Below are 12,452 nucleotides of genomic sequence, written 5' to 3' on the forward strand. Positions count from 1 at the left end.
GTGGATTTTGGTGTTGGTAGGAGGGGTCCTAGCAGCAATCCCCTGAGGTTACTGGAAAGCGAAGAGAAAAACAGCAGCAGGCTCTATCTGTGACTTTGGCTATGTCTGAGAAAAGACTAGTTTGAATACTGAGTAAGACTGCTTTCAGGGATGCAGTTGGTTAATGCATTTGGAAGGTGTTTGAGCTTGACTTCAGGAACTGGGTGGTGGCTGTTCCTGGGAGTGCCCCTTCTTTGGAGGCTGGAGGCTGATTGGCCCAGGCTTGCGGCCAGCCATTGCCTGTTTGTTCAGGAAGCAGCTATGAGCTGTCCTAGTGGTTGGACAACCCTGCAGGTATCCCTGACCCCATCCAGTCATACCTCACAGGAGAACTTGACTCGGAGTTAGTTATAGCTCTCTTTGAAGATCAGACGGACCTGTACGGGAAGAAGATGGTCCTTAGAACCAAAGAGGAAGATGGTGAGTTACAGCCACAAACCCAGGTCGAGACAGAGGTGACTTGTGGCATATGGAATAGCGTTGTAGGTGTCTCTTTTGATTATTATGTGAAATCCTGTGAGGACAGTGTTACTGAGTCCTTTGGTGGAGGAGTTAAGGAACAATGTAGACGGGGCAGTGGGTCACCTCCACCATCTCCAAAGGGCAAGAGGGATTATTGTGAAATATGTGATAGATTTGTCAGAAGTGTCTTACATGTTCTAGAAAATATGGAGAGAGAGAGAGAGAAAGAGAGAGGGAGGGAATGAGGGAGGGAACTCTGTGTTTTTTAAACTAAAGAGATCCCTCCAATCTTTGCTTTTATTATAGTGAGTGTTTCTTGGTGGATTACTGCTTCATGCTTGGTGATTATGTCTTTACTTCCTATATCTGAATAACAGTTGGTTAGTACTTCTGGGAATTGCATGAATACTCAGAAAAAAATCTGATATTAAAAGGTAAAGAGGCCAGATTGAAAGCACTAGTAAGATTGGGGATAGAGAATACTTGTTGTTTATTAAGTAAAATATAACCAAGGGAAAAGACACAATTAATTTCGTCTTCCTCTTTGGTATTAGGTGAAGACTGTTTGAAGTCTTATAAATCTATAGAATTTCCCTCATCTGCTCCACACCCATACTGTAAACAGTGAAGCTTGTATGACTAATGAGATGACAAACTTTGTGGCTTCTAAATCTCAAAAGATTCTGCTGAAGAACTGTGTCTTAAAGCACCCTAGGTCAGTAAAGGAGTTTTGTGTGTGGATGTGTGTGTGTGTGTGTTTTATTGTGGTGCCTTCATCAGATGGCAGTGTAAAATGTATACTGGTTTCTAGCTAGTAATGAGTGATATGAATAAGTTTGAAATAGATATTAGGCCATTTTTTTTTTTTTTGAGTTGGAGTCTCGCTCTGTCACCCAGGCTGGAGTGCCATGGCACACTCACAGCCACCGCAGCATCGACCTGCTGGGCTCCGGCGATCCTTCTGCCTCAGTGGACTACCACACCCAGCTAATTTTTTGATTTATTGTAGAGACATGGTCTCATCAAATTGCCCGGGCTGGTCTCGAACCCACGGGTTCAGGCAATTCACTCACCTTGGCCTCCCAAAGTGCTAGGATTACAGACTGAGCCACCGAGCCTGGCTGAGGCTATGTTTCAAAGTGAGTTTTGTGAAAGTTACGATAAGTTTTGAGAGTCCTTTTTATGCTTTTCCCTTTCTGGTTCACTATAAAACACATATTTTAAAGTCTTGCTTCCAGGTGCAGATGATCCTGGACAGTGTCTGTGGGGTGATCTGGAAAGCTATACCATGTGTGAAAGACTTTGAGAGAGAAGGACATATAGGTGTTTATGATGACACTTTTGCATTTGAGGAGGTGGACCGTAATGAAGGTCTGTTCCAGACCAGGACTGAACTGCATACTTGGGTGGGTGTTTTTGTGTTTGGAAGATGAGTCCACACTAGCCAAGGTCTCTAGTTCCAAAGGGAACACTTTTGATAGTGGAAAAGGACACACGCGATTATGCTGGGACAGTAGGTGTGAGCCAGGTCTGGCTGTGGTTTTTGCTGTTGGTCCTTCCAGGTGACCCTATCTTCAGACCCACCTGGGAGGTGCTGTTTAATAGTTAGAGGGGTCATATGTACTTGGCCTCTGGCCATCCAAGAGGCTTTAAAATTCAACATAAGCTTCCTGTATGTGTGTGCTTTAATTCAACAATGGAGTGATAAGGGTTGGGCTTAATTTTAAGTACAGGGATTTTAGAGATTGAATTACTTAGCAACTTTGCTTTGAACAAATAACCTTAAAGGACTGGTGCTTCTCCATTTCCCTCACCCCCTCCTGGGGGTGTTTCCTCATGTTGTCTATTTGGCACAGTAGGGAGGGCAGTGTTGCCCTTCTAACCACTGCTAAGATAGATGCTCTGAGATACTGCTATGAGAGACAGAATGGCATTTAGACAGTTACGGAAGTGAAGGGAACAAATGAAGTTTCCTTTGGCAGGTCCCCAAGATCCCAGGGGAGGGCAGAAGTTAAGTGTCTGTTACACTTTTCAGAGAGCTACTTTTACTAGACTTAACTGCCCTGAAGAGCTCACCTAAGAAAGGGTAGCTAGGGGGTTTTGAAAATATTATTTAGAGAAGTCAGACCCCTTCCTGCTGCACTAATCTCAAACCCCCGATTTATAAGTTACAGATGTTGCTTTCTACCTCCATCCTTACCTGGCACATATGTTCATTAATTTTCCTTCCAGTATTTATGTATGTATGTATGTATGTATGTGTGTGTGTGTGTGTGCGTAACTGAGAATTAACCAATGTAATTAATTTGGCACTGTTTTCTTAACTGCCATAAATTGGTTTTTTAACTATTTAATCTTTCTTTGTAATGGTTAGCTCCCCTTGATTTGTTTTTGAACCCCTTCTTTGGGATGCAATCTAAACTCCTTGTGTGGGCCCTGAGGGTCTTTACAAGCACTAAGTCCTCTTCCTGGTGTCAGTCCAGGACTGCTGTGCCCTGGGCCCTGACCTGCAGTGTGTCCACTGACTCCAGCACCCAGTCACTACCTGGCACTTTGTTTAGTATGCGCCATTCTGTCTGCCTCTCCATTTGGGGATTCTGTTGATCCTTCAAGTCCTAGCTCAAAGGCTGGTCCCTCTGAAGCCTCTTGGTGTCCTCTGACGTTCTGTGAGTACGTGATGTGCTCAACCACAGTGGCCGGGTATCCTGCTGCCATGCTTATTTGCCTCTCTCCACTGGCCTTCACTTTCCACACAGGGCAGGGAACTGGAGCTATTTAAATCCCAGCTCCAAGCACAGACTGCGCCTATGGCAGATGCTCAGTAAATGCTGAGGTGAAGTGAATCTGTGTATTTCCGTAAGAGAAAAGAAAGAGCCAAGGATGCAGCCAGTGACCCTGAGTGTGAATTGGGCTCTGTCTTTTAGTAGCTTACCTTGGGTAGATTATTTGAACTCATTGAGTCTTTTGCATTATCTGTGAGGAAATACACAGAGTTTATAATTGGGCTTTGTTGATCCCACCTCCCGAAAAAAATGGAAATGGGAAAATGTTTTAAGCTGTAAGATACCATGTAGGTATAAAGTATTATTTATAGGAAAGTATGCCAATAGAATTAAGTATAGTGCCCTTCCAGTGGGACATTGGATTTTCAGATTGCATCTGAAACGCTCTCCTTGATGTGAACTTTCTACTTATTCCATTCTTTTAATGCATTTCATGTAATTGTGCTCTCCTCTGGTTTGATACGTTGCTTAGGTTGAGGTATTGGCAGGAAGACCTAAGGTGTGATTCCTATAAATTAATATCCCTCTAGACATTTCTCATTCTCTTCTTACAGATTGAGTTCATATTTCACAGAATCAAAAATGGTTACATCTTTATTTTTAAGCAAGAGCATGTTTGGCATTGTACAAAGCACACATCATAGCAAGAAACCTGTATCGCCATCTGCTGTGACAAGTTCTGAAGGGGACTTGCTCTGGTTTGAATTTTATAGGCTTCCCCGTTGAGTACACCAGAGATAAATCCTCATGGTGTTGTAGAGGATTAGAACTGCCCTTTCTTCTTAATGAGGTGAACAGAAACAAGGACTTGGATTCTACTCCTCTGGAAAAAAAAAATTGACCTTTATCCATTGTCTGAGGCTTTCTGTAGCCTCCCAAGTTTTCTTAGTTACGGAATATAAAAGCACAGGACTTGCTGAGGGCATGGTCAGGACCTAAAGTCCAGTTAGATACTAGGGATGTGGAAGGCATCAGGTGGAATTTTCTAAGCCAGTAGTATTTGTGGAGAGAAGAGGCAGTAATGTACATCTTGGCAGGCACACATCTGGGCCTTAAGAGCCTTGTGGTTCAGAAAAGTTTGGTGGAATGTGTTTGTTGTGACTGGGGACTGACAGAACCTACATACAATTTACTGCTGATTAAATTAGTGATTGAGTGCTAGACCTTCTGGAACTTTTTTTTATAGTACTCATCTCTTATTTTTCCCTTGGATTTTGACAACCCTCCAAAGACAACTTTATTGAATGTACAGTTTCTTGTCTATGCTCTTCTGTTTTCAACCCACCTGCGACTTGCTTTTTAGAAAGTGACTGTTGTAACTGCTGCCCTCTTCTGTTTACCTTCTGAAGAACTTCAACTTGGGGATTCATCTGGGTTCATCTTGCAGCTGGAGCCATGAAACAATTAACGATGACAGAGTCACTGAAAGCAGTGTAGTCACAAACTTTTAAACCATGAAGTGTTTTAGAAGTTATCTATTCCAGCCCTGTTCAGTTCTGCAAATAAAAGTTGTTTGTTACTGTGGCTTCCTGGAGTGACTGAGCCCAAATCAACCAGGAATTTAAGTTTAAACAGCCACTTTTGAGATATGATGATCTCATGTCTTCATGTGTTTCTATTTATCTTTTTTTTTTTTTTTTTTTTGACTGCATGATGTGTTTGATTCTGTAGACCCTGGTAATACACTAGGGGAAAAAAGTCGAGTCCTGCTGCCCCTACAGATCAGCTTGTATGTGTGAGGACTTGCCCAAGCATGTTCCTTTCTTCCTTAAGAAAATATTTTCTTGTTCTCCCTTCCTCTACACAGGAATCATAGAAATTCAACTTCTGACCTAAAAAACATCCAGTGAATTTCTTTTCTGAGTCAGTGGCTGTTTCTGAATCTCCTTCCCTCCTGATATCTAAAGTCTTTTCTTTGTATTTTCTTTGAAGAGTCAGAATTCTGAGTCAGAGAATTCAGATGAAAGATCACATATGAAATCACAGCAGATTGGGTGTAGTTACAACAGGTATTTCTAGGATGTTAGAACAGGTCTCAAGGAGGTTTCTTCCACAAAAGAAATACTTAGGCATCAGTCTGAGCAAATGTCAGTGGCTGGTGGCATTTTCATATTTTCTTTGAATAGAAACTTCACTATTAAATTTTGTGTTAGTTGTGGATCCAGATATTCAGATAGTCAGAAAAGGAAGAGTCCAAGCCTCCCCTCACTCTTTCCACAGTACTTGTCTTTAAAGGTGATTTCTGCCAACGTGTTTCAAGTGCATCCTTCTTGAGCTCCCTGTGCATTTACCAAGCATAGGTGCTGTGTTTGAGAAGGAATTTTTTTATCATCCTTTTGCATTGTGTCCTAGAGATCTTTTTATATTAGCATTTGCAAACTATCTCATTCTTTTACATCACCAAATAGTGTTTAAGTCGTTTTTACATTTTGTAATTTTCAAAGTGTATCCATTGGGTAAACTCTTAAATGGAATTTAAGGAGTAGGTTCTTAAGTTTGAGTCAAATCAAATTAAAATGTGTGTGCATTTTAAGTTTTGGTAGTGATAGAGGTTGTACCAATTTACACTCTGCCAGCAGCATGCAAGACTACCTATGTACTCTTGGCAGTAGTTTGTATCAGTATTTTGATTTGTGCCAGACTCATAGAAAATGGTATGTTATTCATGTTTTCATTTGTATTAAAAAATTTAGGGAGTTTGAGTATCAAGATTGAGAATCCTAAGGCTGGCCTAGAGACTTTACTCTTATTATGTCCCTTGATACTTGGAGCCTGTGGCCCAGGTAATTTGGGGGTTGGGTATGCCTCATGCTCAGGGAGGGTCTTTGAGCAGCATTGTGGATTAGTGGGTTTGAGTTGTTGATGAATTGCAGAATACTAATGTATTCCTTGCATCTTGTTTTCCACTTCAGAAGTTGTTGAACAAATAAAGTGATTGATGCATATTTCCCTTGCATGCTTGTCAGAGGATCACTCTGGTTCCAACTGTCCCTGTGTCTGAGACAGAGAACTGGAGAGAGGATGCAAAAGCAGCAGCGGTTTGGGGAATTAGTATTGGATAAGGATGGTAATTGAAGCTGTGAGCTGGAATAGGGGAAGCAAATTACTTCTTTGGTACCACTTCCGAACTGAAGTTTTTACTGCATTGAACAAATGCCCTGTGTCCTGTTACTTTTCCTTCACAACCGCTGAAAACCTTCCAGTCCCTTTTCTTCCTTGTGGCACCTCACTGCCACTTCTTTCTCTTTTGGAAGTGCTGCTTTCTTTACCTCATCCCTGACTCAACAACAGAATAGAATCCAACTGTCTCTGTGTCAAATTCAAAGGCACTGCAATCTGACTGCTTGCTCTTCCAGACTTTGCCCTTTTGTGCTGCCTTTTCCACCTCTGCCTGGAATGACTTCTCCTTCTGGGCTTGTACCAGAGCCATCCTGGATTAACCTAGGCCACACTCTTCTCTGTCCCCCTACCTGTATAGCACCTTGTGGGCAGCGTTTATTTGGCACTTATGGGCTTTCTGATTCTTCTCTCTTTAAAAGGAATAGTAACACACAAGCTCTTAGAAGGCTAAAACCATGTCTTATCAGCTTTGTGTCTTCCACGGTAACTTACAGAGTGCTTTGTCTACATGCAACGTGTTGCTTTTTAAAAATTGTTGAATTATGTGTCTGAGAAAATTATTTTTAAAAACTTACATTTTCCCAGTTGAGATTCTTGAGATTTCTATTCTGTGAACAGTTTTCTCTGATTGCTGAGATTTCATAAACTTGATTGTACAGTAATTTATTTTGGCATTTGTCTTCCTTTTTTTTTTTTGAGATGGAGTCTCACTTTGTCACCCTGGCTAGAGTGCAGTGGCGTGCTCATGGCCATCACAGCCTCAACTTCCTGGGCTCAGGCAATCCTTCCCCCTCAGCCTTCCAGATAGCTGAAACTATAGGCATTGCGCCACTATGCCTGGCTAGTTTTTTTAATTTATTGTAGATATGAGGTCTCGCCAAGTTGCCCAGGCTGGTCTTTGACCTGTGGGCTCAGGCAGTTCTCTCACCTCAGCCTCTCAAAGTGCTGGGATTATAGGCGTGAGGCCACCGTGCCCAGCCAGGCATTTGTCTTCTTTAGATATGAGAAGGGCCACACTGCAGACATTTTGTTTGCAGCTTTTTCTTGTAACTTGTTGTCTGTTTTTGTCCTCGTATCATGTTGTTTGTGCCTAGAATTGACTGAATGTGCAGACTTTTGCCACCTGCTGCCTCTGGCCTGGATCAAGCTGAAGCCTTTGCCCAGGTTCACCTGCTGCAATAAACTCCAGTTGTTGGTTCACTCTGTCTGCTTATTGGAAGCTGGTTGTGTTGAAGGAAGAACCATAGTAACCTTGCACATGATGACTGAGTCTTGTATAGGAAGTGATAGGTCAGGATTCACCTGCTGAGGTTTTTCAATTTCTGGAGAGAAAGAGATTGTGTAAAAACCAGTGATGTTACTTCAAAATAAGGAATATAGTGCTTAGGACTGTGAAAAGTACTATGAACATATTTACAGTATATTATTATTGAAAAGCAAGAGCTTTATTTCATGTATACATGAAATCCCTAGGGAACAGAGTGGTGTATAACCAGATGGTAAATGGCATGGTACAACCATTCTGAGAAGACAGCATGGACTTAGAAGGTTGTCAGGTTATGGTTAATACATAAACTGAGCAAGGAGCATGGCTGGAGTAATCAGGGCCTTTTCCCTTTAAGAGTTGGGACTCAGCGATGGCAAGGGCGAACCTCTAAATGGGAAGAAAGAAGCCAAGAGAGATTTGAATTGAGCACTCTGGTGGAGCCGGGGCGGATGGAATCTTCCCTGGATTGGGAGGAGAGGTGGAATGGCTCACTAGACAGTGAGAGGAAAGAAAGAAGACAGGATGCTGGGGGACACATTGCATTGGGATTCTCAATCCACATTTTTGTCATAATTTTAGGATTTGATTTTCATAGATGTGGTATGATTCTTTTAAATGAGTATTGCCATCTAGACACTAAAGTAAAATTGTTCATACTATGGCTGTTCCTAAAGAGGCACAGATTGGAATGCAGAGCCAGGGTATTTGGGTCAGGCCTGGTGGCACTGCCTGGTGGTGAGAAAGTCTGTCTGCATTCCCCAGCCAGGCCCAACACCCATGGTGTGGTAGTGGGGGTAGGGCTTATGGAGGGATAGGTACCTTCTACTGGTGATTTCCTAATAGGAGGCTGGAGAGGAGGAGAGAGCATGAGGAAGGATTTTAGGGTTCCCCCCGTTATTGTTTATCTAGAACAGTGGTTCTTAACCAGGTTAGTTTTGCCCCTCAGGGACATTCAGCAATGTCTGAAGACATTTTTGGTTGTCATACCTGGTTAGGGGAAGGGAGGATGGTGGTGGGGGTGCTGCTGGCATCTAGTAGGTGGAGGCCAGGGATACAGCTAAACACCCTACAATGCTCAGAGCAGCCTCCAAAACAAAGAGTAATCTGTCCTTAATGTCAGTAGTGCTCAAACTGAAGAGCCCTGGTCTAGCACAATGATTATTTTTTTACTTTCTCTCCTTGGTTATTTTGTTCTTGTTTTAATAACCTATGTCTCTCTCTTTTTTTTTTTTTTTTTTTTGAGTTGGAGTCTCACTCTGTCGCCCAGACTGGAGTGCAGTGGCTGCTCCCGGCCACCGCAGCCTCAACCTGCTGGGCTCTGGCGATCCTTCCGCCTCAGCCTTCCAAGTAGCTGGAACTTCAGGCGCGCGTTACCATGCCCGGCTAATTTTTTTGATTTATTGTAGAAATGAGGTCTCGCCAAGTTGCCCAAGCAGGTCTCGAACCCGCGGGCTCAGGCAATCCACTCACTTGAGCCTCCCAAAGCGCGGGATTACAGGCTGAGCCACCGAGCCTGGCTACCTATGTCTCTTATTAGTCACAGTCTGTGTTTCCCAGTGTGGTCTGCAGTCACCTTGTATTCTGTTTAACATGGGGGCCTGAACCTATGGAGTTTTAGGGACTGGAGTTTCAGATCTGCTCATTTAACAAGTGTCTTTGGTGATTTTTGCACCCTCTGAAGTTTGAGAACTGCTCGAACTTCTCAGGCAGTAGCTATGTTCTTGTCACCAGCTGTCTTATATTGTATCGTCCCCAAGATCTACTTGCCCAAGTCATTCTAACCGGAGTGTGTCTTTGAAGGCTATGCAGCAGGCTCTGGTGAAGAAAGAACCGTCCCCAGCATGTGGATACAGTGGCCAGCCAGCATGTGCACTGAGTAGGAGGCGAGTCCTTGGTAAAAAGGCTACAGCATCGAGACAGAGGGCATGATACCCCTGGAGGAGGAGAACAGAGGACACTCCTTCCAAACCCCCTCCAGGATGGTGTTGGAGCAGTCTGGTCAGTGCCACCTTGCCTGCTGACCTGGTACAGAGAAGTGGGAAGGACTGGGCTTGTGCTTTCGGGGTGACAGAACATCTACTCTCTAGATCTAGCCTCTTGTTTATCCATGCAATAAGGAGAAGGCATCTTTAGTAAGGGAAACATCCTGCTAGTGAAAGCAGCCGTCAGGTTTTTGCTTCTAAGGGGGGAGAAGAAAGCAAGTGCATGCAGCCTGTGAGCAAATGCTGGTGCCTCCCCTCCCCCCCCCAGGAGGCCAGGAATGGGGGATAGTAGGAGGGGCTGACTGTGACTGCATTCATGGAAATGAGCCTGGAGGAGTGGAGCAGCACACATTCTGAGTGTCAGCTAGGGCTGCAGCTCCGCGCGTCCATCTCCGCACCCTGTGCCAGCCTTCCTCACCGGGTTCAGCGCTTTTCCACCCGTGGGGTCGGTGCACTCGGCTTTTGTTTCCTCTGGACGCCTGCTTCTCTACCCCTGCTGTGCTGGCACACACATGCTGCCCTTGTTCCGGCTCTCCCTGCACCTAGAGCTGTGGGAGCTCCCAGCAGCCTGGGACTGTGGGATCGCTGCACAGAGCCACCATGGCCTCTGACGCGGAGAGCTGCAACCTGCCAAGGCTTTGATGTTGCTGCGCAGGGCTTGCCAGGACACTGGGGCCTCAGGAGAAGGGATTCACTGTGGGTAAGAGGCCGGGTGGATGGCGTGTGGAGCCACAGCTGCGGATCCCCCCATTATGCATTGCTGCCTGCCTGCCTCTCCCACCCAGCAGCCAGCAGCAGAAGCTGATGTGTGTGTGGCCATTTCTCTGTGTGTCTGTCCTTTGGTTCTGCATTCTATGTTCTCCTCTGAGGGTTTTCCACTAGCACCTTTGGATAGGTATCCAAGCATTTGGTGTAGTTTCTTCTAGGCCTGAGACTTTAAGAACATACCAATAACCAATTTCCTTGGTCTGACTTCAGCAAGGTTAGGAATAGGGTGGTGGAAAGCAGAGGGACAAATTCTGGGTGATTTTTCTCCCCTCTATTCTGGGCTTGCCACCCACGGAGTTTCTGTTTTACTCATTGAGGGCTTTGGAACCTTAGGTAGCCCTCTTTCCAGCAGTGCAGGTTAAAAAAGGAGCTGGAATTGTATATCGCATTTGACCCTAGGGGTCCTTTCCAGCTTTTAGACTAAGGAAGACTGTATAAGTATACAGAAAAATTCAGGGCTTTACAAAGGGCCAGCACAGTATGCAAGTAGATTTTTGCAACTAAGGGTAAAGTGAAAGAGAATTGGCTTCTTAAAAACCTCACCAAGCCTCTATTTTGGACACAGAGGGGTGTGGTGGCCCAGCTGTGTAGGCTGACAGTGGTTGCAGCTGGCAGGCATGGGGAGTGGCAGTGCTTCACCCAGGGGACAGGGAGTCTGCACTCTTGGGAGGAGGAGCAAGCACAAATGATTTGGCTCTTTGGAGGAAGAGGGAACTCCCAGGCTTTCCCTGGGAGTTAAGGACTGTGCCACTTGTCTCAAGGAGGCTAGTGGTAGAAAATGGTTCTTCCTTGTTGAGCTCTGCATTCAGTTCCTGTGATCCTTTCAGAAACAGCAGTGGAGACAGAGGTTTGAAGTGTGTGTGCCAGAAAGAAGCTGTTGAGAAACCCCAGCTGTATCATGTTGTCACTGAGAGGTTTTAGAAAAGGTTGAGGTTCTTAAAATGATGGTTTTCTAGTTTTTAGCTTTTACTGAAAGCAGCTGTTAACTTTGCTTTTATAAGCCAAATTCTTGGGATAAAATTTTATGACTTAGTTTCTGTTACTATCTTGAAATGTGACCTCATTTCCCTTTGGTTAACTGGATAAACCATAACAAGCAAACTAACTCTTTGAGTTCTGGGATGTATTAGATAAAATATATTGATTCCCTTCTCTATGTGAGATAAAATAGTAAAATACCTTCCTTTTATAAGGCAGTTGAGAAGGGCTAGGTGACATCCCCATTACATATGAGTAAACTGGGGTGAGCATAGGTCATGCCCAAGGTCGTAAAATAGTCTGTGAAAACCTGAGCAGGTGTCTCCTGCCTTCCTCCCCATTAACCTCTGGCAGCTTCTTTTCTGAATTCATCAGGCCCGAATTGTTAGGGTAGTTGTCAGATGAGATGTCTCTAAGACTGAGAATAGAAACTAAGTCTTCCTTAAAAATGCAGAATGTAGTAATACAATCTTTAATAGACTTACTTCTAGTGGAGAGATTTGGGTGGGTTTTGCCTGAAAAAAATTTAAACTAGAGTAGTCTAAATATTCATATTGGCAGTTACTGGAAGGCACCCCTGCCTCTCTGTGTTGAATATCATTTATGCCAACTGCATGCTAAATTAACTCTTTTTTGTCCTTGGTAGCATGTGTAAATTCTTTAAAAAATCTGTTAGGCTACAAGTTGGTTGTGAGACACTTACTTTAAATCAAATTATAGTTTCTTGGGAAAGGGACTAAGGTAAGCAGACATCAGAAAGTTGAAATATTGCTATTAAATTTTTGCTTAATTTATTTTATTTTATTTTATTTTTGAGATAGGGTCTCACTCTGTTGCCCAAGTTGGAGTTTAATGGCATGATCACAGCTCACTGCAGCCTTGACCTCCTGGGCTCAAGTGATCCTTCTTCCTTAGCCTCCTGAGTAGCTGGAACTACAAGCATGCACCACCATGCCCAGCTAATTTTTGTATTTTTTGTGGAGAAGAAGTCTCACTGTGTTATCCAGGTTGGTCTTGAATTCCTGGGCTCAAGTGATCCTCCTGCCTTGGCTT

General features: G+C 43.9%; 1 protein-coding gene across 1 annotated transcript in view; it reads left to right on the forward strand.

The window, feature by feature from the left end:
• Window positions 1–231: 231 nt before the first annotated feature.
• The window catches only part of CYTH1 (cytohesin 1), a 50,320-nt gene continuing 38,099 nt past the window's right edge, over window positions 232–12,452 (forward strand). Inside the window, exon 1 of the mRNA XM_021718746.1 lies at window positions 232–459. Coding sequence (XP_021574421.1) covers window positions 432–459 — 28 coding nt within the window. The 5' untranslated portion in view covers window positions 232–431. The remainder of the gene's footprint in view (window positions 460–12,452) is intronic.

The sequence above is a fragment of the Carlito syrichta genome, unplaced genomic scaffold, assembly GCF_000164805.1.
Source record: "Carlito syrichta isolate Samal-C Ts95f unplaced genomic scaffold, Tarsius_syrichta-2.0.1 Scaffold313381, whole genome shotgun sequence".
Classification (NCBI taxonomy): domain Eukaryota; kingdom Metazoa; phylum Chordata; class Mammalia; order Primates; family Tarsiidae; genus Carlito; species Carlito syrichta.